At 36.5% G+C, this 26087-nt stretch overlaps 1 protein-coding gene across 1 annotated transcript in view; it reads right to left on the bottom strand.

The window, feature by feature from the left end:
• Positions 1-4727: 4727 nt before the first annotated feature.
• The window catches only part of LOC108621912 (furin-like protease 1, isoforms 1/1-X/2), a 39624-nt gene continuing 18264 nt past the window's right edge, over positions 4728-26087 (bottom strand). Inside the window, exons 11-12 of the mRNA XM_026811093.1 lie at positions 24193-24480; positions 4728-5757 (exon numbers count right to left, since the gene is read on the bottom strand). Of these exons, the coding sequence (XP_026666894.1) occupies positions 5318-5757; positions 24193-24480 (728 nt within the window). The 3' untranslated portion in view covers positions 4728-5317. The remainder of the gene's footprint in view (positions 5758-24192; positions 24481-26087) is intronic.

The raw sequence follows: 26087 nt of genomic DNA, 5'->3' as shown, positions 1-26087 counted from the left end.
TAACGAAATGCTCACTCGATTAAGGGACTAGTCACGTGACTTTTCTAACATTTTTTTTACCGTTTCATCGATAATCGAAGGCAAAAATAGTCCGAAACATGAGATTACGCCATCGAGTTCACATTTTTATTTCTCAAAGAATCAAAACGTTTAATGTTTAGTTTAAGGTACGTTTCNCACCTTAAGATGTAAATGCAATAAAATAAAATTAAACTTGCGATGCAGATAACTCATAATTTATTAACATTTTTTTTTAACAACTCTTCTTTAATGAATTTATTCTTGTAATAACGAATAGTAATGAAGTAGATTACGGAAGCACGTTAATTTTATCTTGATTATTCAGTAACTTACGGACAAGTGTCTACATTCCGACCTTTACACGTGTATATTTGCCGGTTGGACAACGGTACAACGGAAATGGAAACGAAGTTCCACCGAATTCGCAATTCGTAAGCCGCGGAACTATGAAACTGCAAGCCTGCCAAGAATCTTGCGCGACGAGAAGCGATGCAACGATAATTTAGTGGTGCATTGAACGTTTCCCGTGTGCGCGGCTCTTACGTTCTCTACCCGAATTTCCCTGTCCGTTCCGTTATGAATTATATACTGTCACATACCTCGCACTGGAACCAATAATTGCTTTGTACTCCGTTACGCCGGTTAATACTACTGTCGCTGCTAAAGGGATTACTGTCCAAGCTCTGTATTAAGGCATAGTAAGAAGATGAAACTGAATGCTTTGTTTGTTGTTAATGAATTAATACGTAAAATGTCCAAACGGTTACTTCTATTATATAAAGAGACAACGTTTGTTTGTTGTTAGAAAAAACATCAAAAACGACTGAAGTATTTGCATTGAAATTTGGACTTGTAACTGTACGAAAGGTACGTTACATAAGAAAATAAGAGTGTGAGAGTATGAAATGTCCTCGGAGGAAATTCGGGAATGGCAAGATGCTAATACGTTTAAGGAAAACGTGAAATAAGTCTTAACTCATCTACTTCGCAAACTGATAGCAGCATAATGCAGGCATACTAACAGAACAGTTGTACCACTTTCGCTATCTTCCAATTCCGAAAAGTGAATTACACCACTGTGACTCTTACCTTTTCGCGTAGTCACTTGAGCTACAACAGGGCAAAACGCGGGCGAAGGAAATAAAATATTTACCATTGAATTATTTATCCCTTGTGTATAACAATTTATTGAATCATTTGCAGAACAATGAAAGATTAATGTAAGAAAGTTATTTATAATCGATTCCCGATACGTCGATTGTATTCCGTTCACAGTTGGTTGAAACAGCGTATTTATAGCTAGTCGTTTTGTTTCGGTGAAATACAATGTAATTAATGGAGATCGATAATTCTCATGGATCAGATCGTGCAAAAGAAAGGAACCCGGATGAAGGTGGCGTTTATTATTATCTCTGACGTTTTTGGACTTTATCATCGGTCAATGATAAGAGTTACTGCTTGTTTTGTCTGTAGTCATATCTAGTATCAAAATAACAAATTAATAAACACTAAGTTTGTCGACAGTTTCTGTACACTAATATACTATATTTATATTTGTTACATTTAAATGCCATTTACTATAGACATCAGTTCTTCAGTTTGATAATAGCTTAAATAATAATTACGACTTTAATAATATAATAATACTTTCGTTCTACTTTTATTTTTATTATAAAGAATTTAAAACCTGTCATTTGACTGGTGTATGGTAGGTTTAATATTAAAAAGATGAGAAAAGAAACATTGTATTTGCAAATATTTAATTATTGTTTCAAAGATAAGTCTATACCTTCCAAGTTACAGTGGAAATTGGAATAAGAAGCTTTAAGCAAGTGTCTACAGTAGTTTCTGACTGTCACTGTACCAGCATGATCTTGTATGCGCATAATATTTCGTAGCCCGATGATTTTCACATACGAAGACGGTAGTTGTTCATAGCCCAGCGAAACAAATGAGGGATTGTAACTATGAAACTCGCCGATCCGGAGTTTCCACCTTCCACTTCTTTGTCTCAACTAAGGGCCGAGTCGACCACCATTCGTCTCCTCTCCCACGATCCGAATCCCGACACGAAATAAGAATAAAGTAAATACTCGGGAGTCGTCTCCGAGTACATGGCCGTTTGGCACGAAACCAAATCCCACCTGCTGTAGGTAGGTATATCATAGCTCGGGATTGAGTATAGTATATACGCAATGTTCTTTTCAAATCATCCCAAGGCTTGTTTCGAGGCGGGAACGATAACGAGCTTTCGCTCTGAGGACGGTCGTGAGTAAGTGGGTCGTGTAACCAGAGATTTGTATCATCTTTTTCTTTGATCACGTAATTCAGTTTTATGAGGATGAAATTCGATTTATATTTAAAACAAATAATATGCAAATCGTATAGAAAAGAAAGATTGATTACACAGTCCAACAATCAAAGGCTTTCTAATTCTTTTTGCACTATTTACTAAGTGAGTCTTACAGAGTTCATGTCAAAATCTAAACCGGAAGAAGAATTGCTCTATCACGTCCAGTCGCCTAAAAAAATATTGGCGCACTTTTTAATAGGGAATAATAACTCTTTTAATATTAATCCAAATAACATAATTTTTTATGAGATCCTGCAGGGCACAGTTTACTATGTAATGTGCAAAAAAATTTTTATTCGTCTTAATCGTTAAGAAAAAGGTGAACGTTGCGTTTTTTAACTTTTTTATTGGGGTTTCCAACAAAAATTTGAAACATGTTTCTGTAAAATTTGAAGCAACGTGTTTCTGTACATGATTCCTTTATCAGAAATGTCTATAGAATCCAATATCGTGCAGCAAATTCCTGCTGGATAAAGGGATTTGTACATAAATACAAAAATTGGGTGTGTAAAATACTCGCGTCAGCTTTTTTAAACATAAACAATTATTTACGAGTAGTAAAAGGAGCGAAAGCAAACAATGGTTTACATGGATATATTGTGGAAAGTTTCCTTTATCTGTTGATTAAAAAATGAACTTTCTTGCACTCTTAATTTTCCCTTTTCCCCAAAATCATGCATTGTTACAACAGCTGGTATTTTTCGAAAACGGCACAACATTTCTGTTTCCGGATTTATTTTTGCCATGAGAAACTATTAGACTTACATAGTGGAAATTGTAAAACAAGTTTTGTTTTATACAGTGATATCAAAATGTACCAATTCACATATTTTTTGTTTGTTAAAATGTTAAATTTTCTGTTATTTATACTTTGCATAAAATGTCTATAGAGAATCGCAGTCTTCGAAACGATTTGGGAATATTTCATACAGTTAAAATTATAATAATTGCGCCAAGGAGATAAATTAATAATTAATGAATTAATCATAGTAACCTGCATTTACTATAAAATCGAAATAAAATGAAATTCGGTAGTAAATTGCTTGTTGAACTTTTATATGTGATGAAACGAACGATTATGACGCCTAGGCCAGTTACGTTAAATGACAGTAGAAGAGTCCAATATCTAGTCAGACATCTGGTTATAGTGTACGCTACTTCCTATAGAATTCCCACGAGATAATTACCAATTTCAACTGAAACAGAGTTAAATAGAATTAGACCGGAGTAATTATAATTATTATATCGTTTATGATGTCATACACACGTGCAGTGACTCAATATTCATACTCATTATTTCAGGCGAGGAGACGAGAAATCTTTACATTGTCGAACGTTCGAGACGCTCTCGTTTTCACTCACCTAGTCCCACCCTCTCAGGCCTAAATCATGTTTAAGATGGGTGGGGCCCTGACTCGGTCTTAAGGGAGGACACGCTGATTGGAAAAAGCACTCATAAGGGAAACCAATCAGCATGTTTCCTGACTCCGACGCGTTTGTCGCCAGGCAGTATTAGCATCGTTTCAGCTAATCTGTTCAGTTTCGTTTGGGCCAGTGATCGAGATCGACTGTGTCATCATTTCGGACATTGATCGAGATTGAGAACTGCCATAGGCGAGAGCCTTTTGCCAAACGTTTCGGGCAAAGATCGAGTTCATAAACGTGCCAATCGTTTTGGGCACCGATCAAGATCAATTATTATTCGCATTCTGCCAATCGTATCGGGCACTTGGAATAAGTAAAGTTTAAATTAATTTTTAACTTTACGCACGAACTCGGACAAACGACGCGCGAAGTTCGTTCGAGACGAAACATTATATTATTCTTTTTCAATAAATATAAGTATTATTCATACTCTGCAACAAAGATGTATTAGTTTTCTTAGTAATCTTATGAGTTAGAATATGATTTCGATGATTGATCGTATGCAAATAATTTCTGCCTGTTGGCAATNCCATATACATTAGCTCGTGTGTGCGTTTTAAAGTATAATTTACATACTTAAATACTATCACATCATTTCACCGGTGTAGATATCAATTACAACATGCTCTACGTAGTTAGGAACTCGGACAGCGGAAATTCATTTACGAATAATTGATTAATTACAGAATAAAATTTAATTTAACGCTAATTTTGATTATCGAAGAATAGAAGATACTAGCTAGCGTAATTTAATGATCTCGAAAACCTGATTAGCCGCGCGCTTAGCTGTCGTTAATCGTGATGTAGTTACCCGGGAATTAAAAGTCCGTAAGCGTATTTGCTTTATTATAACAATTTTCCGTATTGCAAAATAAATCGTCGAGCTAAAAATTTTACATCATTGCCTTTACATACGTATTTTTATAGATTTAATTCCGCGATAGCTTAAATCTAAAATAATAAATGCCTCTGGAACAATGCAGCTTTTTAATTATTTATAACAGATATTACGTCGTAATTTCACTCCATTCTATTATTATTTCACTCACTTGATCGATCGTGCCGTTGTTTTTAATAAGAAACAGGTGAAACAGCAAATCGGAATGTTATGCACAAAAGGACGGTATTTCAGTCAATCATCTTTGAATAATTCTATCAATGTTATCAATGTAATCAGTAAGTTCCTTATTTAATCGTTTTAATTACACAGCAGTGTATCACGTTTATATCACGATCTTAATCACTTGTCCTAAGTCCAGACCACGTTTTCCCCTGACCTGTTTCAGAGGAATGTTTACAAAGACACTGTATTTAATGTTTTTCAATTTACCAAACATATATTATCCAAATGGAGAGAGAAGTTAGTGTGAAAGAATCTTTACTCTTGAAAAGACTTGGAGAAACTGATGGCCTGGACAGCAAAATCCTAGAAAACTCTTTTGCCACGAAGTTTCTCGAATTTCTCACCGGACCATCTGTTCATGGATCAGTGTCGACGTGCGACCAATCCTCCGAGTCTCATTCACTATCAGACACACAGGCGCATTCCTGAAGTCTGTCAGTGTCTTTATTCGCATTTCCGTTGCTCGAGTACGAGACCTTGCTGTATCCATACGTTCGCGATCTCCTCAGATGCCACTTTGTCGCCACGTATATGACTGCTGCGGCGAAGACGAGCAAGTTGATGGAGAAGAAGACGACCATCCGGTAGTACCATTGAGTGGACTGCATCGTCCATGAGATCTCCCGTAGAACGCAGATCGACTCGCCGAGGTTCGACGATAGCTCGGCGTCCTCGTGGCAGCTGGTGCACTCCGTCTCAGAGGGTCCCGAGCAAGTTAGGCAGGAGTAATGGCAGCTGGAGCAAACCGATTTCGTCTCATCCGAGACGCTGTACGTGCCGATCGGACATTCGTACACACAGGTCCCGTCATAGTAGTTCCAGTTCAGCTTACACTCTGAAAAATTACATATACATCTTTGATGGTTCCCTCTCTCGTTCTGACGACTGTCTTCTCCTATTCTGTCTTTCTGGTGTGAGAATGTGTGTGTGTGTATTTTCTGTGTCGAGCGAGGCGGCCCGTAGACGTACGGATGGCAGTGACACGCTTATTTATTCATTACAGATTTTAGTTCAAGGCTGCCACTTGAGAACTAGTTCCATCCAACCTTGAAGTTTTAATATGATATTTTTAAAGGTATAAACTTTCTAAAAATGCAAAAAAAAAATCGATTTTTTGACAATTTCACACTAGGCGAGCCACTTAAACGTGTAGTCTGCGTACATAAAAGTATAAATATTAGTTTGAGCTTCTGACTAAATAATTTATATAGTACAAGGATACAGAATACATGAAAACTAAGTTAAAAGATATAAATTCGAGTAAATTTCCTTGATATTCATTCTCTCTGTCCCTTTTATTTTTGTCCACGACTGTATCTTCTCCTCCTTCTATATTTTGACGGAATTGATACAGTCCATTAAGTGATTAGCGATTACCGGTTTCTCGGTGCTCCAAGTTTTCAGATTATTATAGATACACATACAGATAAGTTTTGGATTGCAGCGTAATTTGAATTTTCAAGTAATACGCGTTGAGAGAGCAAGTTCCGAACAATCCTCGAATGGGAAGGTACGGTTTAGGGTGTATCTTGATGAAGTTAATGCCGATGTTGGTAAACCGTATGCTCGACGGGAAACAAGCGAGGAACCTGAATTACTGTTACGAAATTAATAGCCACGGAAACCGAGAACCATTTGATTCCTTGTGCTACAGTTTCAGAATTATTGCCGCAATATCACGTTTCATTATTTAATGATCTCGGACGGAGAACTTACATTAATTATTCACTAATTGTCATCCGTACGTTACTCTTTTCATACTATTACGTGTCGTTTCGTGTCTGTTGTCGTCGTTTAAATTACCATTTTTATAGTATTACAATTATCTTTACGCACGAGTTACACATTTCTCTTATCAGTAAATACATAAGACATTCTCTATTATAATAATAAATAAATAAATAAATAAATAAATACACATTCAGTACACATTAGGCCTCGGTGAATTAATGATTGAACTGAGACAAGGTAAATAAATTTGACGTTCGTCAAACAGTTTGTAGAAAATTTCAATTTCATATTCGCCGAGCTCTAATTTCATATTTACGTACATGTTACTACTTGCGTTATCACATAAAAAAATCAAGCCAGATGAACTTATAGATATTCTCTTAACTATAGAATCTACACTGCATGCTGAAATCTGCCTAACCATTGGAAAAAAGGAGACACATATTATCCTACTATTGTACAGAATTTTCAGAAAGTTGTATCCAGAGATATTTCTATAAACAACACAGAGATTTAAAAGTAAATGAAATGATGATTAATTTAATCTGAAGCGTTAAAGCATAAATAAATAAAGTAATGATGCCAGTGCCCTTCTCACGTGAAAGTTCAAAAGTACGTGACTCTATAAACAACTATTTTAAGCGTTAAACAGAAAGTAAGAAAATAGGAAAGCAAAATCATAAATTATAAGATCAAAGATAAACAAGCTTCGAACGACAGGAGGAAATTAGTCAAACAAATTGAATCTGGGCAGATTTATAAAGAGGTTTAGTATATACAGTTAATACTTTTGTTATTGACACATATTACACGTTGCCTAAGATTCAACTTATTTGATTGCGATATTGAGATACTTTCAAAGCGTGATGGATAGTACAACTAGAAAACATCAGAGAAACGATAGAGAAGTAAGACTCACCGTGCTGGTGAAGCGATCAGAGGATAGGTCTTTTTTATAATTGGTTGTGGATGTGGATGTGGTTGGTGATAGTTGGTTGGTGATGGTTGGTTGGTTGGCTGGTCTGAGAAAATCCACACCGCAACTCGCCCGCGGAGAGCCCCAAGTACCTAAATACGCTTTCGAGAACCTGCTATGGAGTAGAGGGATATAAAGCGACACGGTGACATTCTACGACAAGTAAATCGTTCTCTTTTTCACAGGCTGTCGTCGAGACCGAATTCAATTTCTGATCCTCTGAGATCACCGACGCGATGATCATTCACTTCCATTTCCCTCTTTCGCAGAAATGTTATTCATCGTTTGTAAACTTTAGACGGTGAACTTGTTTTATTTCGGACAACTTTCTGCGGTAACTTTTGAAATTTCGCAACAAGTGAGGACGGAACAATGTCTCAATTGTACTTGAAAACGATGCAAGTTGAAGGAGACAGCTTACTTTTTGTTCGCATTAATGGTAATTGAAGTTTTATCAGGGGAACGCTGAGAAATTCATCTGACAGATAGGATTCTCGAGAACTTTTATTCGACTCGTGGAAAGCGGAGAAAGAAAACGCGTAAGATAGTAAACGAAAGCCGCGAAAATTCACATCACCGAACAGACGGGACGGTTCAATTTGTTAAAAATTTACCGTTACTAGAGATTCTTATACATTCAGTACATCGATGTGCGTAGTTTAAAGAGAATGATTTAAAAATTTTATTATACAGGGTGGTTCAAGAGATATTCCCATCTCGATTTTCGTTGTTAATATTACACGCAGCAAAAAATATTTACAAACATATAACGTTGGATGGATTCGAGAGAGTGTGATGTTATTTAGACTAATGATGTGAGTTATTTTGTACGTGGACGCATAGTAGCGATATGAAAGTCTCCAACATTCTTTTAATTTGGATTATACAGTTTTTTCCTGCACCGATGAAGCTTCATATTTTCCTTTAGTAAAATGCAAAGCGAGCCATGGTTTTTAAATCATTAACTAAAAATATTGACCAATGAGAGTACGCGTAGGGCCCGCGCCCAGCCATGGATAGATAATTAATTTATCATCATCAAACATCATAGTAATTAATTTAGGAGATATCTCGGAATTCGTATTATTGGACTATACTTTATCGAAAGATTACTGATTGGATATGCAGATTTCTTGACAAATACTTTATGGCCATCTTTACACGATTTGCCATTGCATATTCGACGAACTATGTAGTTCCAACAGGACTGTTGTCCTGCACATTATGGAAAAATACAAAGGAATGTATTAAATCAAATATTTCCGAATCGTTGGGGATGGGACGAGGTGGTTTCATTAATTTTCCGGCAATTTTCCAGACTGTAAGATATGTTATAATAACACACTATCGGTTTTTGGAAGCCATCTGAAGCAAGCGCGTGTTATCGCTTAGTGATATTTATTTTTCGAAAAAATTCGTTACCATAAAGTCGAACGTTGATCAGGAAAAACTATACAATCCTACTTAAGGATGTATTGGCTATACAGTCAATCCTAAAAGTTTATGCACTTTAGAAAAGCATTTTTTAAAAAGAAATCAGACGTCGGAAGAACATTGCTAATAATAAATAACAAAAAAAAATTTTCGATTTTTCCGAGATTTTTCCAAGGGGTACCCCTTCAATTTCTTCCAAATTTTCGTTTTTTGCCAATAACTTCCAAACCGTGGGATCTACGGAAAAATTGCATCAGACCTTTCTTGTAGAGGACGACGAGATCTACAATTTCTGTATAAAAGTTTTCCGCTAGCATTAATATTTAACGAGTAATTTGCAAAAAACTGTTTTTTCGTTTTTCGTCAATAACTCGTTAAATATTAATGCTAGCGGAAAACTTTTATACAGAAATTGTAGATCTCGTCGTCCTCTACAAGAAAGGTTCTATACAATTTTCCCGTAGATTCAACGGTTTAGGAGTAATTAAGGAAAAACGAAACTTTTTGTCAAAAGTTGGCTATTTCGACGGTGGAATGGTCGGATTTTATCAGTACCCATAAAATGCCAAATAATCATACGTAACTCGTTAAATATCGAAGTTAGAAGAAGAACAACTTTTATTTGAAGCATTTTTCGCAATTTTGAAGAAAAAAAATTTTTGTCAGCGTCAATACTTAATTGGATATTTCCTTCTATACTTTTTAGCACGTAGCTATTTATTATTAGCATTATTCCTCCGACGTCTGATTTCTTTTTAATTATAGGAAATGCGTTTTTCTAAGGTACATAAACTTTTGGGATTGACTGTATAGCCAATACATCCTTAAAAAGATGTCGATGATCTTCTACCCGTACTACTTATAAAATACCAGAATGTGACTCTTTTGAAACTATACAGGGTGTCCCAAAACTAGTATAAGATATTGAAATGGGAGGTTCCTGACGTAATTTTAAACAACATTTTCCTTAGCGAAAAAGTCGTCCGAGGCATGGCTGAGGAGTTACTAACAAAAAACCCCGACCAATCAGAGCGCTCGGTTGGCGCGAGCTCCGGCTCGGGAGCGTTGGTTCGAATCCGGACGTCCGGCCTTTGACGCGTGAAAAACCGCTCCACTCAATACGAAGCGTTTTAAGAAAATGACGAATAATAAACTAAATGAATAAAAATGCAAATAAATTAATAGCAATTGATATATATAATCGTTATTCAAATGGAATGGATGGGGAAATGATAAATTGTTGATAAGCCGGACGTCTGGATTCGAGCCAACGCTCCCGAGTCAGAGCTCGCGTCAATTATGCGTTCTGATTGGTCGGGGATTTTTGTTAATAACTCCTCAACCACGCCTTGAACAACTTTTTCGCTAAATGTTGTTTAAAATTACGTCAGGAACCTCCCATTTCACTATCTTACACTAGTTTTGGGACACCCTGTATATAAACATTCTTTGCTACATATAATAATAACGACGAAAATCGAGGTGGTAATATCTGCTGAACAGCCCTGTATACAAATTATTTCCAAAAATCATTGCTATTTATATAGAAGCAACAGTTATCGAATTATGCAAGAAAAGAAGATTAATAATTAGACAATCGCTATATTCTTGTCGTGTCAGTAGAAAAAATTAGTTCCAATGTGCAAATTGCATAAACTTGAAGTGCTCAAAGACAATCAGCGACGTTCGATTAAAAACTTTTATTGTTTACAATTAAAGGGAACATTGAGTTATTTACACATTATCGTATTTCACATGCAAGATGAGACCATTGTACAAAATAATATATGTATAGTACAATTTGGTGAAACGTTCATTCTGTGCGACAAAAAGTTGCATGCAGAAGTGTGCAACGTGTGAAACGTTTTTTAAAATAATTCCTTGCGAAAGCATGTTAAACATGTTTCGTATTGTGGCAGAACATAAAAGAGTGATTTCAAGAATATCGTTTAGAAAAATATTCTATCTAAAGAAATATTCCAGATACAATACAACTCGATAGGTTCTAAAATATATAACAGACTTTGTCCGTAATCGGTGAACGTTACGTTTCAGATTTTGTTCAACAGGGCTATTAAGTAATATTGTTTAACTAGGCGAACCGTTAAATGTTTTCGTTATTCAGATGCAGGGTATTATGGAGCTCTTTCTCAGAGTTCACGATAAGCTTTACTGAATTATTCATGAACAGCAAACAGAAAACTTTCCGTATATACGGAAGTTAAATTAAAATCTATTTCTATGTTAACTTTTAATAGTAGCCCACCCCCTTGTCGTAGCATCATCCTCCTGCCTTTGCATCACCGAATCTTCCCGGGCTTCCTTGATTAGCATTTGAGCTTCAGATTCAATTTATCACGCGAGGTTTTCTAAATCTACGTTTGATAACGCAACTAGCAGATACCAGATACCTCGTGTACCACTGAAAAAGTTAACTGAAAGATTAAATTACTAATTACCATGTGTAAGCATGAAAACAAATTGGGTTTTCAATGGCACACGATTTGAAATATTACTAACTGTCTATAGTTAGAATGGAAACATATCTATGTAATGCAAAAATGTGCAAAGAAGGCGAAATTACAATGAAAAGTTTTAGTTTTAGTATTTTGCACATTTTCGCATTTCAATTTGGCGTGTGAAACGTCGAATTCCGAAACGAAAGATAATACGTAAAACTGCATACATACGAATTTAATTTTTGAAAATGACAAAATTACGCTCTATTTTATAATACAGTTCGCTTTAGTCATAAACAATTGCACATTTATATTTTGTATATTCGCATGCGGCTATTTAAGGATGAATAGGCTATACACTTAAACGATGCTAGCACGTTGAATTTGTTATTATAGATTACTATTACTATTAAAAAGCTACCTGTAAAATTTTAAATCAATTCATGGGTTTTTTGAAATATTATAGTGACTTAAAANATGCGTTATTCTAAGGTACATCAACTTTTGGGATTGATTGTATAGCCAATACATCCTTAAGGTAAAAGTAATCACATAAATAAATAAACGTACATTAAATTAACATGCAAACCGAACACGTTTTATCCTCGATGCCACATAGAACATGATGAGACGCATGCTTTATTCGCACATACCTGATTCTCCCGCAATGTCTAAATAGAAAAAATGAGGCAGATTATCTTCGCGTTCGACGGCATATAATAATACACGGCATTTGTTACACCACCTGTTATCTTTTGTTGAATAACGATGGGTGATTTTCTTATTCAGGAAATTCTCCTCTTTTAATTCATCCATGATATACAAATTTCAATGTCGCATATAATGGTTCATAGTAGTTGCAATTACTTAACAATATATTCTGTATATGTGTACATAAATGTATGTACGTTGGCAAGCCCTGAACGTCGTATTTCTCTGCCTCGACGCCGATTCTCTTTCCTCCCCCGCCACGTCCCTCTCTTTCACCGCTCCAGCTTTCTCCTATTGGACACAAAGACTTTCACGAGAGAGAATAAAAAAGAATTCTCCTTTTCATTCTTCAGGACCTTCGAGCATCGTTCATGAGGGATGAAAGAGATCGACGGAACGGATAAAAGACGAAAATAGCGTCGAGTTGTGGACACGTCGCGCCGGGGCTAACTCGCGCCTTGTTACATCCACCCACGTTCTCATTGTCTTAGAACTCTATTAACTTAGGATATGTCGCCGTTTCAAGCAAAGATACATTTTACATTACATATACAAACATTTACAATAGATACATTAACGGTATGATGGACCGAGCCACCGCTGGACAGTTACGTAAATCCGATTTCCTTTCTCCAGTTGTCAGCGCTGAAACTTTATAAAATCATACGATCTTCCCTTCTTTAAATCCTCGAAATCATGAAACATTGGTCTTATTGACATTTGGATTTCGCTGGATAGAAGCTAAATTAATTCCCAGTGAAAAAGATTCCCATTGCGCTCAAATATGTATTTAACAAAGAAAAATAAAGAATGATAGTTTCCTTTCGCTAATTAAAATTTCTTTCTCCGGAAAATGTCTTCCTCTCTTTGTTTAAGTACAAAATTGCATTAATTAAGTCGGTTCGACGAATAAATAACGAAGGTAAAACTTTAATTTTCTCGTTGCATGAAAAAACACAATGTGACTAGAAGTGTTGGAGAAGTAAGAAAGTATTTCAGCAAGAGTATTCAAGAGCTGGAGAAGTAAGACGGTACTCATTGTTAAACGAGTTATTGAAGTTGAAGTAAAGAGGAAAGAGGGAATTCAATCCAGAAGTACGTTCTTTTCGAATGAAAGATTTCGAACGGGGAAATCATTGGGTGAGCTTGATACATTAAGCTTACTGTGAACACTCAGATGTAATTCATTAAGCTTAACATAATACTTTCACGTTGATTAAAATTCATACAAATAGTTTTTCCTCGAGCCAACATTTATCTTGTTCGTAACACGCGAAGTATAGTTATTGTCATACGAACACTAGGTGGAAATCGATTGTATTAAGAATATTAAGATGTGATTTAAGTACTTAATGATAACCGCGATATTAGCCCGTTTTTATAATCCTTATCACATATTCTGCTTCACAAATTTTTTCATTCTGACTCGTTGCAATACTTTTACATTGTGTAATACGTTAGTACCTAATAATCTTTAAAAGAAAATAAGTAAATATAGATTGAAGAATAATGTGATCATAAATATGTAACAATTTTAGCAGCTTACTGTTCGGAATTATTGAATAATTGAAATATCGATGAATTTGAAATGAAAATTAATCGGAGATTCAGCTGTCCAGCCGTGTCGCCCGAAGTATTGTACACCTTGGAAGATACTTTTCACACTTGAACGAATCGAAACACATCCAAAATCCTACTTTAGTATCCACGTTTACACCAATTCATTTTTTCCCACATCTCGCATTGCAACCAAACTCCTTCGCACGCTGATTAGAATAATTGACTCTTATCGTAAATAACCGAATTTTATGTATTAACGCGTAGGTATAAGATCAACGTTTTACTTTCGTTTCCATAGGATTCGAACTCGACCGGAGTCCATTCAATTCTATCTTCGCGATCCCCCTTTTTTCGCTCGCCGTATATCCTTTCCTCGATTTTCTCTCTTTGAGACAACATATCTTTTCTTACAGCGAGGCAAACCTCTTGGGTAGTCGAGCTTTGATAAAATATCAAAGATTTTATTTCGTACGACAGGTGTGCAAGATTTAAGTTTTTCCTTCGGATCCGGAGAGAACAAGTCTTTCCGCGTGATTCAAGAATAGATTCATCGATACATTCTAAAAATTGGCGTTTCTTTATATTTCTTACTGTGGAACGCTTCGTGAAATGTCTGTAGCAAACGCATACAAAATACATTTATTGTTCCTCTTAATTTAAAAAAGAAAATTAGCTACACCTCGCGCAATCTTCATTTTCACTTCTTCCGGAAAATTAACGTCGAAAGAGCGACAACTGATTAACTTTGATCGTTGAATTATTCCGCGTAGGTATGCTTGGTTCGTATCGGAATCTCGTATATACACAGTTATTATACATTTCTAACGGCACGCAATGAACCCTCCATAAACCAAACTTTTTACTTCGCTTTCGTACGATGCTTCGGGGAAGAATCGTTCTGGTTGGTAAACAAAACTAATTAGCGAGATTTTACATTTTACAATATTGTACATGTGATTCGGTTAAATTAAAAGTTCGCCGTGGATTATAGAGAGTTTGGTAAAAGCGCATACGTAATGGCACAGAACAGTGGTGAAAATTTAACAGTGGAAATTATTTAAAATTTGCATTTTGTTATAATTAAGAATCAGTTTTCTGATTGTCTAAAGGCAATTCCGTAAAACATTTCATGCAACATCCTAACGTGTTGTAATAATTTGACAATTAATGTAACGAGTATTCTCTATAATTGCCATAGCGGGCGTGTAGAAGAATTGCAAGCCTTTAACAACATGAAATGATTATAAGACACGATAAAATAAATAACGTCGAGTTTAGTAATATTTATTTGTTATACTATCTGTAAGCTGATGCCCATTACGTACGGTGTCTTTTTTTTATACAATTACACATCCGGATTATATGTTATAAATACACAACTAATAAATTAAGAGCTAAATAATATACAAACATAATTGGAACCGTATTATTTTCAACTGATTACCAAACGATGATCACATTCCATAACTCGTGTCTAAGTACACGCGACTGAAAGTTCAACGAATGTATTATACATATAACGAATTTTCTTTTTCGGGAAAAAGAAATTATCCAAGTTTGTTAATATAATTTAATATATTATACATGGCAGCGTTTTTATTGCTTCGTCTCATGCAATTGACAACGTGTTTCCTCGTACGATCTCTTTCCCATTCGTACTTAAATCGAACGTTAATGAAGGTATCGCATTTCGCGAACGTCCAAAAGGAGAGTATTTCGAGGAACTGCTTGTGCGTATGGTAACTACTTGGAATTTCCGTAAGTACAGATTGTTTAATTTATTTCGACCCTTTCTGTTGCGAAATCATTATGCAATTTATATTATACTAAACGCTATAAAGGAAGCATAAAATGACAGCTTGTTATTTTATCAATCATGTTGGAAAATTATTAAGGGGGAAATTGTAAATAAAGAAGCAACGGAAAGAAAGGGTTCTGCACAGATTCGTTAGCTTATTCGTGGTCAACTGATTAACTAACAAATTGTCTAACTATGTGTCGTAATACGAAACTAGATAAGATTAACAATTATACTTATAGACAGTATTATCGCCACCTTTCAACTTCATTGTGTTAGTATTAATTACATATTATACTTTTTTTAGCGAGGAATTTCCCAGCGATTTGAAGGTAACGATAAGTTTGCCGTGTTAAACTAAAATATCGCGTCAGAGGGTATCATTAATTACCTTTAATTACGTCCACGATGCACACGAAACACTTTTAACGAGATTTGTATTTCATAAATGACTTGAAATAGTTTGCTGGCTCTACAAATCTGGTAGAATCAAAACTATCGGCCGTTGTGGAAGAAATATATAATGTAATTTAACAGAATATTCTAATTCAGTTTCTGCGCGTTTACTTTGACATCGTTAACGAATATCTATGCGAAAGTTTATCAACGAAAATTGAAAGAGCTAATTGTAATCTGGCGATGGGTGAAACGCGGATGTTGAACGTGAAAGACTGATAGGATCAGGTAATAAAATTCGATCAATCGGTCAATGGGAATTCAAAGCGGGATGAATCCCGAGTTTTATCCCCAAAAAAAATTCACGGCCAGCTTCGTTAACCGGGAAAGGTTAAAAGTCCCACGTGAAAAAAACCCAGCTCTAATTCAATATAGAAAATACCTCTGGCGATAAAAATGATATGTGCTTGATAGTGCGTGTCGCGTTGAATGCCCCGCATTTAAAAGAGGGAAAAGGGTCAATAACGGCTGGTTGTTTATCGCGCGACACTATTGTGCAGCATCCGGCTGATATGATTGGCAATATATATGTATATGTACAAATAACAACGTATAACAAATAAACGGTGCTGCTGGCGCTGCTACTGCGAGACAGGCGATAAACCGAATGATAACAATTGACAACCTCGACTTAAACATGTCTACTATCACTAATAAAAAATATATTATTATCACTAGTGCGGTACGCTTTGAAAGGAACAAAGGAACCATTCTTGATATAGAAAAATAATAAAGTAAGAAGGAAGGTTACGTACTCGACAAAAGAGATTGTTAGGCATTTAGGAAAACATCTTTGAGAGGTGTTTAATGTGTGTGAATTTGATTATTACACACGAAAGACAGATTTCCTTAAACACAAAAAATTGTTTACTCATTCCCCTCTTCTTTAAATGTCGTATGTCGAATTACATTTGACTGGTAATAGAGAAATGAAAATAATATTGAAGGAAGTAAAATAGAGATTTCCTTAAACGTGTAAAATTGTTTACTCATTCCCCTCTTCTTTAAATGTCATTTGCATTTGACAGGGATTAGAGAAATGAAAATAATATTGAAGGAAATAAGTAAAATAGAGATTTTCTTAAACGTGTAAAGTTGTTTACACATTTTCCTCTTCTTTAAATGTCGTTTGCAATTGACAGGGATTCGAGGAATAATAAGAATATTGAAGGAAGCAGGTAAAATCGCTTGAGTTGCGAACTCGTTGGAAGCAATGCGTGTAAGAACGTGTCAGATTCAATCACAGACGACGATTAAGTGCTGACAGAATACATAACATTAAATGGTATACACGCAATTTCTGCGTCCACTTATCGATTATACTTTTCGACGATAGAAAGGAAGACGGTTAATTTTCAGTATTGCGCAAAGCGATACAAAATTTCGAAACATTTAATCACAATGATTAATTAATTATTCGCGATATCTAAAGCAACGATATTATAAATTAAACTACGATATTATTATTGTTACTAAAGATTAAAAATGGATATGTGATGAAACTCGCGGAAGAATACGTTAAACGAGGAGAGAGAAATTCGAGCCGATTTTCGTGTCCCATGTGACGTGACGAGCTCGAATCTTAATCAGAGCAATTAAACTTTTACGTCGTCGAGTTTTCTATTCAACGAGAGGGCCGAGGGGCGGCCGAGGGAGAAGGGGAGAGTCATTAGTATTTACCATTCGACTCTTTGTGGCTGACCGCCAACGATGCCAATTATCGGCAAAGTGGGTCATTCCGCAACTTTTGCTGGCTCAGTTGTCTTTTTTAGATTTTATGCCTTATCGCCCGGGTGGCCATTAAATTTCTTTCGGCCCCGAACATCCTCGCGTGCCGAATTCTTTATTCCCTCGAAATTTTTTTCCTTCCTAAAAGATATTAACGATATGTACTCGTTGTTTTCCGATCAAATTGTAACTCTTAAGAATTAAACATTTAGCTCGGAAGAATTAAATATTTAAGCTTTTGAAATCTCTCTTCCAAATTAATATTATCTGATCAAGCGTGTCTCCAATCATTTTAGATTTAACTCTATTAAAATATGTACGTATATTTTATCTGTACATAAATTTATTTAATATCCGAACTGTAAGAACTGAAATGGTTTTTAACTGTCTTTCTCTTTCTCTCTCTCTCTCCTTCTCTTTCTCTCTTTCTCTCTCCCCTCCTCCTCGAGAGGCAGCGTTTTAATTAAAATTTCTGCCGTGTCTAAACGCGATAATTAATTTTATTAAATTTCGATAGGATCAAAGCGACCGCGTTGCCTTTTCACGTTTTATTCACTCGTCTTGAAACGAAAATCCGAGATTTTCACAAGCGTTAATAGAGCGTAACGAAATTCGCCGGCGTGTACCCCGGGCCGTGCGCGCGTGTTCTCGCTCGCGAAATTCAGTTAAACGCGGCCCGAAACCGTGGAGCCCACTTTATTTCGTAGGAGGAACATCGTTTCTGTAAATGTGAACGGGAAGCACAAGAGGTTCAATTCAAGGAACATAAACGATGCTCCTTGTGAATGAATATCATTTCTACCCTGCCTCCACGTTCATCTCTTGAACACAATATTTAGAGTCATCTCTAGATCCATTCGTCGTGATTTGCCAATTCCGAAATTCATTTTAAAAGATAATATACCTTTCGTTTCTTCAATTTCTATTCGCGATCATCCAATTTATAATTTATAAGTACGGCCAATCTGTTTCCTCCACTGAACACAGAGTTTAAATTAATTCATCGAATTAAGAATAATTCATTCGGATATTTGCGAGTTATAAAATTTAACGGGACACATTATAGATAGTTGTTTCATAGTTTATTTAGTCGATTTCGTTCACGGTTTATTTATTTATGTTTTATCATACGTTTGCCGGATCACGCACGCACGAAACTCATCGCGTTTTATCGGCCCGATTATACCACGACCAATAGTCATTCTATTTGTTCACGCTTCGACAAAGCTTACAGTTAAGAACAAAACTGAACACACGCTATTTAAAATTGAATAAGTTTTTTAAAATTGGACCAAATAACCTGAGTCTTTTTGAGTAGTCAAGAGGATTAGTTTATTACAATACGTGAACAAAAGACTACGAAAAAATTGAACAAAAGTTTTACGAAAGTTATTCAATTTTAAATAGCGTGTGTTCAGTTCTGCTCTTCACTGTATGTAATTCTTCCGACGCCCCAGTTCGGCTTTAAACGAAACTGTAAACGTTTTAATCAATTGTTGTCGACCATATCGTTTATGAAATTTTCAATTTTCTTTGATCTCAATAAATTACGCAATTAATTGTTTTTCCGACTGCGTTTGCCAGAACCGGCCGTGGCACCAATACGCATTATCTTAAATAATTTTTCTTTGTGCAATATCAGTCCTCGTTTCGTCAAGTAGGTATTCGCTAATCATCCGAGAGCTAAAGAATTACAGAACGTTTGAAAATATTCCTGTTTCATCCAAGATCTCCGAATATAAATGTCTGTGAAAATTTCCTTTCTCCTGAGTTTATTACGTTCCTTCGAGAATTTCCACGACGTTTCTCGGAAACTGGCTTCTGTTTGAGATTGAACAGAGCTGGCGTGGGGTCTCGCTGTTAGGTAAACGTGTACTCTCGCGTCTTATGTATCTTCTTCTCGGCATCGTAACTGCCCGAGAGATTGTAAACGCTCTGTAACCTTTTTATTTTCGGCAGTGCTGATGGCCCCAGCTGGCGTTCTCTCCCACTTCGGGCCGGTTAAGCAAAGTTAACAGAGAAACTTTTGACAGAAAGGAACACGTTAACGAAGAAGAAGAAGAAGAAGAGGCGGACAGAGAAAAGGCAGGAACGAGTACACGCAGACCTGAAGAGACATAGACATAAAAGTGAAACGTTTCGGGAATAGATGAAAGGGAGAATGCAAAGGGAACACTCTCGTTTTGTTTGTCTGCTTGCCTGTCTGGAACAGGTTCGGTCGTTTCGTCAATCGATACTCTGTGAAAACACATCTATTGTTACTATGCAGACACGTTGAAATCATTTGAAATAATCCTCGGTATTAGACTTGTTCCTTTCTTTCTAATTATTGTTGAATTTCGCTCGACCTGTGTACAATGCAGGAAGAGTTTCAGCGTTGAACGCACGAACCGATTAATAGGTACTCCTAACCACAGTGAAAGTCAAAAGTGAGTACACACAATCCGGAGAGATGAAAAAAGTTTGATAAAACTAGTGTACTATAGTCGATTGGGTAAAACCCGCACGACTGTTACAGAATCGCAAGCAAGAGTAGAATAATTGAAACGTTGGATGGGTGAATTTTACCCGCAGGTATTAGTTAATATCTGACGAACTGCTAGCTAGCACGATTTTCTTTCGAATTAATAGATGACTAACGAACGAATCTTCAATTTTTACTCGCTGTTAACTCACACTGTAATAGTCAAATATATTAATCGTGTATGAGTCGTGTTTCGAAATCGAAACAGCTAGATTATCTCATCGGTTACGATGAACGGATTATAATGCAGTCGAGTAGCGTTTGGCAATTACGCCGGATGTTTAGGAAACTGAACGCGATACGGTTTAAGGTCTAGCCCCATTGACGACACGACAACGACAATTTGGGTTTTTTGAGGTGGTGGGGCGGCCGTGCCAGTACCGTATTGGCTACGTGTACTGGCTCGGCCGCCCCACCACCTCAAAAAACTCAAAATGTCGTTGTCGTGTCGTCAGTGGGGCTAGACCTTTACGGGTTACCGATCAGGATGGCAACGCCTATTAGTCCGAGAACTCGGAGTCAAAAAGGTCTCTGAAATGACAAAGACTAGATTTTTAACATTTTGTTATAGTAGTGGTGTAGATGAACACGGTGTAAGTGAAACAAAGTTACAAGAGTCGTTTCGTCAAGAGGACCCCGATGCATTCCTTATGCCTAAACGTCGGGCTACAATGTTTAGAGGAGGACCGATAATACGACGTTGTAGGGTTACCCTCTAAAACCCCGGGAAGTCCTGAATGAGTCTGGGACTTACAAAGAGTCAGTCTGGGAAAGATTGAGCTATCTCCGGTATTCTGTATTCGGAAATAAAACATTTCGCATTTCTTAAATCCTTTTTTAAAATGGCATGGTCAATCAAACCGTTATTTGGACAGGTGTTATAGCTGCGCTTTCAAATACCGGGGCAGTAAAATGAATTTAGAAAAAGTGAAATTGTATATGTCNAGAACAGATGGTCACAGTAATTATAGTATAGTCAGTCAAATATACGTAAGGACGGGGTGGTCAGTCAGGCTTGAATTATTTATGAAAAATAAAACTAAATCTCTGTTTTTTTCTACAGTATCATACATAGAAGTTTGGTCTATTACCTGAGGTTCAGTAATTTTATATCTATCAATTATTAAATGTATGATTAAATTTATCGAACATTAATAAGGTTAAAACAATATTAATAATTAATTGTAATTAAATTTGAACATTATTGAAACTTAAAATAAAAACAATTCTATCCTCTCTCAATTGTACTTCGTTCTTTTTTCACTGACTAATGAACGCTGTTCTATCAAACAGTTGACTGACAGAGTTTTATATTATATAAGCTACCTGTAAAAATATTTTTATATTTTACAAACCAGTTTAATTTTTTTTATTTTTCACAGGTACTTGGGGCCTAACTGATCACCTCTGTCCTTATGTACATGTGACTGATTACCACAATTCTTCATTATATTGAATGTATAATCTGCATATAAAATTTCAACCTTTGTAAACTCATTTTACTATCCTGGTATTCACGACGTGTTTGAAAATGCACCTATTTATAACATCTCTACTAGTAACAGCTTGATTGATCATACGATGTTCATGTATACAACTATTGTAATTGAATATTAAAAAAAATAATCCTTCAGAGACATTTTTGGCTCGGACGTCTCCGTTTATATAGACAGAGTTTACGCGAGGCAATTTGTTATTTTTCTCTAGGTTCGCTTGGCGCACGAAAAATTTTGCGAGGAATCGACTTCCTCGTACTGGCAGTTTCGCGGTTGGCTCCTCTTCTCGTAAAAAATGTGTCGGACGTTACCGAATTATCTAACACGGAACGGCGTATCGAACGTGGTTACTCTCACCGAAATGAAATCAGAATTTTGCTCTCTTATTCACGGAGAAAATCGAGATCAATTGTTTTTAAATCTGACTTTATTTTCACGGAATCGTCTATTTCGGTTTTTTCTGTCATCAATTGTTATGCCAGCAGTGCACGCTGAACGTCTCTTCGGGATTTTTACCGAGGCAAATGCTAGGTGCTTGTCTCGAATCGCGGAATTATTATACTTTCGTAACTGGGTATGGATGTTCTCAAGTTTGCGAGCCCCCTAATAAAAAAAACAATTCAATAAGACAAGGGGAGGCGAGCGATGCGAGTACAGCTTAGAACAATAATGATTCTCGGCTCGTTTTTTATTGCGTTGATGTGGATAAGTCTGGAAAGTAATAATAAATCTATGTCTCAATTTTTTAAAGCTCGATTAATATGTTGGATTAAAAACCAACAGATTTTCTGTAAGATCAGTTGAACAACTCAATCCTACATTAATACTGTTTTATATTTTAATTACATTTTTAAAACGAAGCATAAGGAAATATGCATTCAAATAAATAATATTTTCAAAGAAAGAAAGAAGTGGAAATCTGCTTTTTCCAAGGGAGTGTAAGCTAAAAGCTAATTGGATAACGAAACAAAGAGAAATAAATGATGAAACACGTAAATTAGATCATTATCCAGTTATAAAGATAATTACAATAAATAAGAAATTAACAAGTAAAAACAGAAATATATGAAGGGCGTTATTATTTTATTTATTTATATGCTGTTAATATTTCCAACTTTTATTCACATTCGATTGTAAAATAATTAGTTCTTATTACGTAGGTTAAAATTATTTTGATTTGAAACGTCAAAATCCAACCACATCAGTGTCAGGTTGAGCACTGAAAAAATGAGACGTGGATTTATTAACATTTTTTAATCCTTCCTCATCAACATAATTAAAAACGAACTTCAAATTGAAAAAACTTGCCTCGGCGAGAATGTACTGCTAGCATTATAAATAAAACCGAGGTATTTTAAAAAGCAAAACACGTTAAGTCTTTCAGCAATCGAAAATTGAACAGTGGAGAGATACTTCTAACCGGAAGTACTCGCCTCCTGATTATGCAATTGAATGAAAATTATTGTCGGAAGTGTATCCTTCGTAGCTGTCGTTCTCAGGATTCGAGCACCCGTTTTGAATAATTCATCTATGAAAAATCCGAGAAAGAACACGTTTAAAAGTATAAACACGCAGACGTTCCATGACCTCGAATCATATTATGAAATCGATTTTCTCCGTGATCGTTTTACCCACTAAGTCAATCCCAGTTCCATAATCTGTTACGAGCGAAGTTTTCAATGATCCTCTCTCGAAAGTCCAGATGATCCTTTCTACACGCATACCAGTCACAGAAGTCTCTCGTAGACGACACTTAATTGAACTAATCCTAACCCTAGAACGACGTTTACGTGTGCACGTCGCTTGAACGGTTCGCCTTCGAACAAGCAGCGATTTGTTCCTGGTATGCGAACATGGAAATCGAACCGACAGGCGCTGGTTCGCGGCAAACCGTCGACACGTGCACACTTTTAGTGAGCGATCGGGCCGGTGAAACCCTTAGGACATTTTAAGCTCGATGTTCAGCACATCCTCGAGGAGAGTCCTTTCTCCGGACGGGCGGAAAAGCGTCTAAGGAGAAAGCAAGTGGACAGGACAGTCGACTCTGATCCTCCGCCGCGATTAGGAAATCACAACACAGCAATGTTCAAGCAATAAACTCCCGACACCGTTTTTCTTTTCTACGATTTTTAAAATCGTGTGTCTAGGCAGGTGTCGATTGTTCACGGGATAATTATCATGAACACCCGGTAGCCACCGAAGAGCCTGGGATCGTCGCGTCCGTCTCGAACACGATTAACCTCGACGACGACGACGCGCTCGAGGAAGCTGAACCGAAGGTGTTCACCTCTGGCCGTTCACTTTCGTCCTGAACACTCGCCGGTCTCCGCCACCTGGCCGACTGGTTCTCCCAGCAGTTTAGCAGGTAGGCTAGAAGGAGTAGAATGAGGCACCCACCTAGGCACCTGCCGTTCCCGGGATCCACGCTGCTGCAACCGCTGCTGGTCTGGTTCTCGGTCGTCGGCTTCTGCACCTCCGGGTGGGAGACGCGTTCTACCTGTTGGCTACCTGTCCACGGGTCGCCCTCCGTGTCCACGATGTTGTGCCTTACGCCGATCGCTGTGTTGTCCTGGTCAACGTCCTGATGATTGATAGGTGGCACTAATTTGTCCTGGTCCAGGTCGTCGTCGAACTCAAGCGACGTTTCCGTACCGTAGAACACCAGCTTGAACTCCCTCAAAGCGTCTGGAACATCATTTCGACGTTTCAAATTGCGCGTTTTGGCTAAAGAGAATCGCGTTTATGAAACTGACCTTTTACCCATTGCATTTTAACAGTTTAAACAGCGAGATAATGTGTTCGAAAAGATTCATTTAGAAAATTATTCTGCGGCTATAAACTCTGTTTCATTTGCGATTCTCTTTTCTCATGAAAGGGATTAAATAATAGGAAACAAAGTAAATGTTTGATGTAAAAACATTCAATCATGTTGAAAGCACCAAAAGAATTTTGTACTCAGCTTTCTATTAAACATAAAAACACGTAACATGTTCAAATGTACTGGTAGGGTATTTAGAAGTAATCAATTATGAAACACACTGGAGCATGCTGAAAATCCAAATTTCAATTTCAGATACGAACAAATTTCACAAGCATCAAATAAAAAATTTCATTATTCATTTTAAATTAAAATATTCGCACAGATAATGATGCAGATGATTATTACAAAATATTTCCAACATACTTCAACACTACGGCTTACGCTGTACATAAAATTAATAACAAGTGTGGTAACGTAACGAAATTCGTGCTTGAATAAAAATCTATGTGCCTACATATAGACTTAACTTAATATTCTTGCACAGTTGACAAGAAAATAACAAGCTTTGTGCTTACAGTAAAGAGTTATAAGAGATATACGTACGTACTATTTTCACACAAAATATTTACATACACATATAGAGATATTTTAAAAAAACTATCTTCATAAGATTTTTGTGAATTAAAAGTGGTACCAAGAATTGATTACTAAATCAATTATTTGTAGTAAAATAATATAAAATAATGGAAGAATCGTCAGAGAGGTCGGGATCAGAATTATTTATCTTCGAAGCGCGATTTATCTGCGTCCCATTCGTCTATCCCGATGAAATCCCATTCACAAGAACGATAAATTGTCGGAAATAATTTAGCACAATTTGCAACCCCCGATTACAATCTTACGGCCGCCTTTTCAGTCGAAACGACAGGATATTAATAACGAAATGAGATGGGTGGATAATTTAAAACTGGAAAGATTCCTTGTTTCTTTAAACTCCTTCTTCGAGACACGTACTGATTTTCATGTTGTAATAGCTGCACACGCTGTTATCAATCATTTGTATATCCCACATTTGCAATGAGCCTGGAGAATTTTAAATAAACCCGTGATTTGAAACGCGATGCCTGCCCTCCTTTGTCTTCTCAATGTTAACACCGACAGATGGGTTAGATCTACTTTGCACGAGCCGAGTGCACTTTGCATTATCCTGTGGGTCCGTGCGGTGTCTACGTTCGTTCGCGCACATGTTTCATCGAGTTCTATACGAGTAGTTCGAGGAACGTGGTCTTACATTGATAGGTAGAAACGAAGGAAGCGAACAGTGGTGTCAATATCATTGCTCGACAGGAAATTGATAAGGCGTCAGGGACGTGGTTTGGAGAATTTCATTCTTATACCGTGTGAACGATTGGAGACAAGAAATGGGTTGTTCTATTCCAAAGAAATGAAATATTGATGTAACGAAATATATTAATAACCTGCTTGATGATTATTAATTTCAATCAATATACATAAACTAATCAATTGTGTG

This window comes from Ceratina calcarata, unplaced genomic scaffold (assembly GCF_001652005.2).
Source record: "Ceratina calcarata isolate Rehan_Ccalc_2016 unplaced genomic scaffold, ASM165200v1 scaffold188, whole genome shotgun sequence".
NCBI lineage: Eukaryota > Metazoa > Arthropoda > Insecta > Hymenoptera > Apidae > Ceratina > Ceratina calcarata.
The sequence above is the reverse complement of the archived record's forward strand: the minus strand, read 5'-3'. Positions and strand labels throughout refer to the sequence as shown.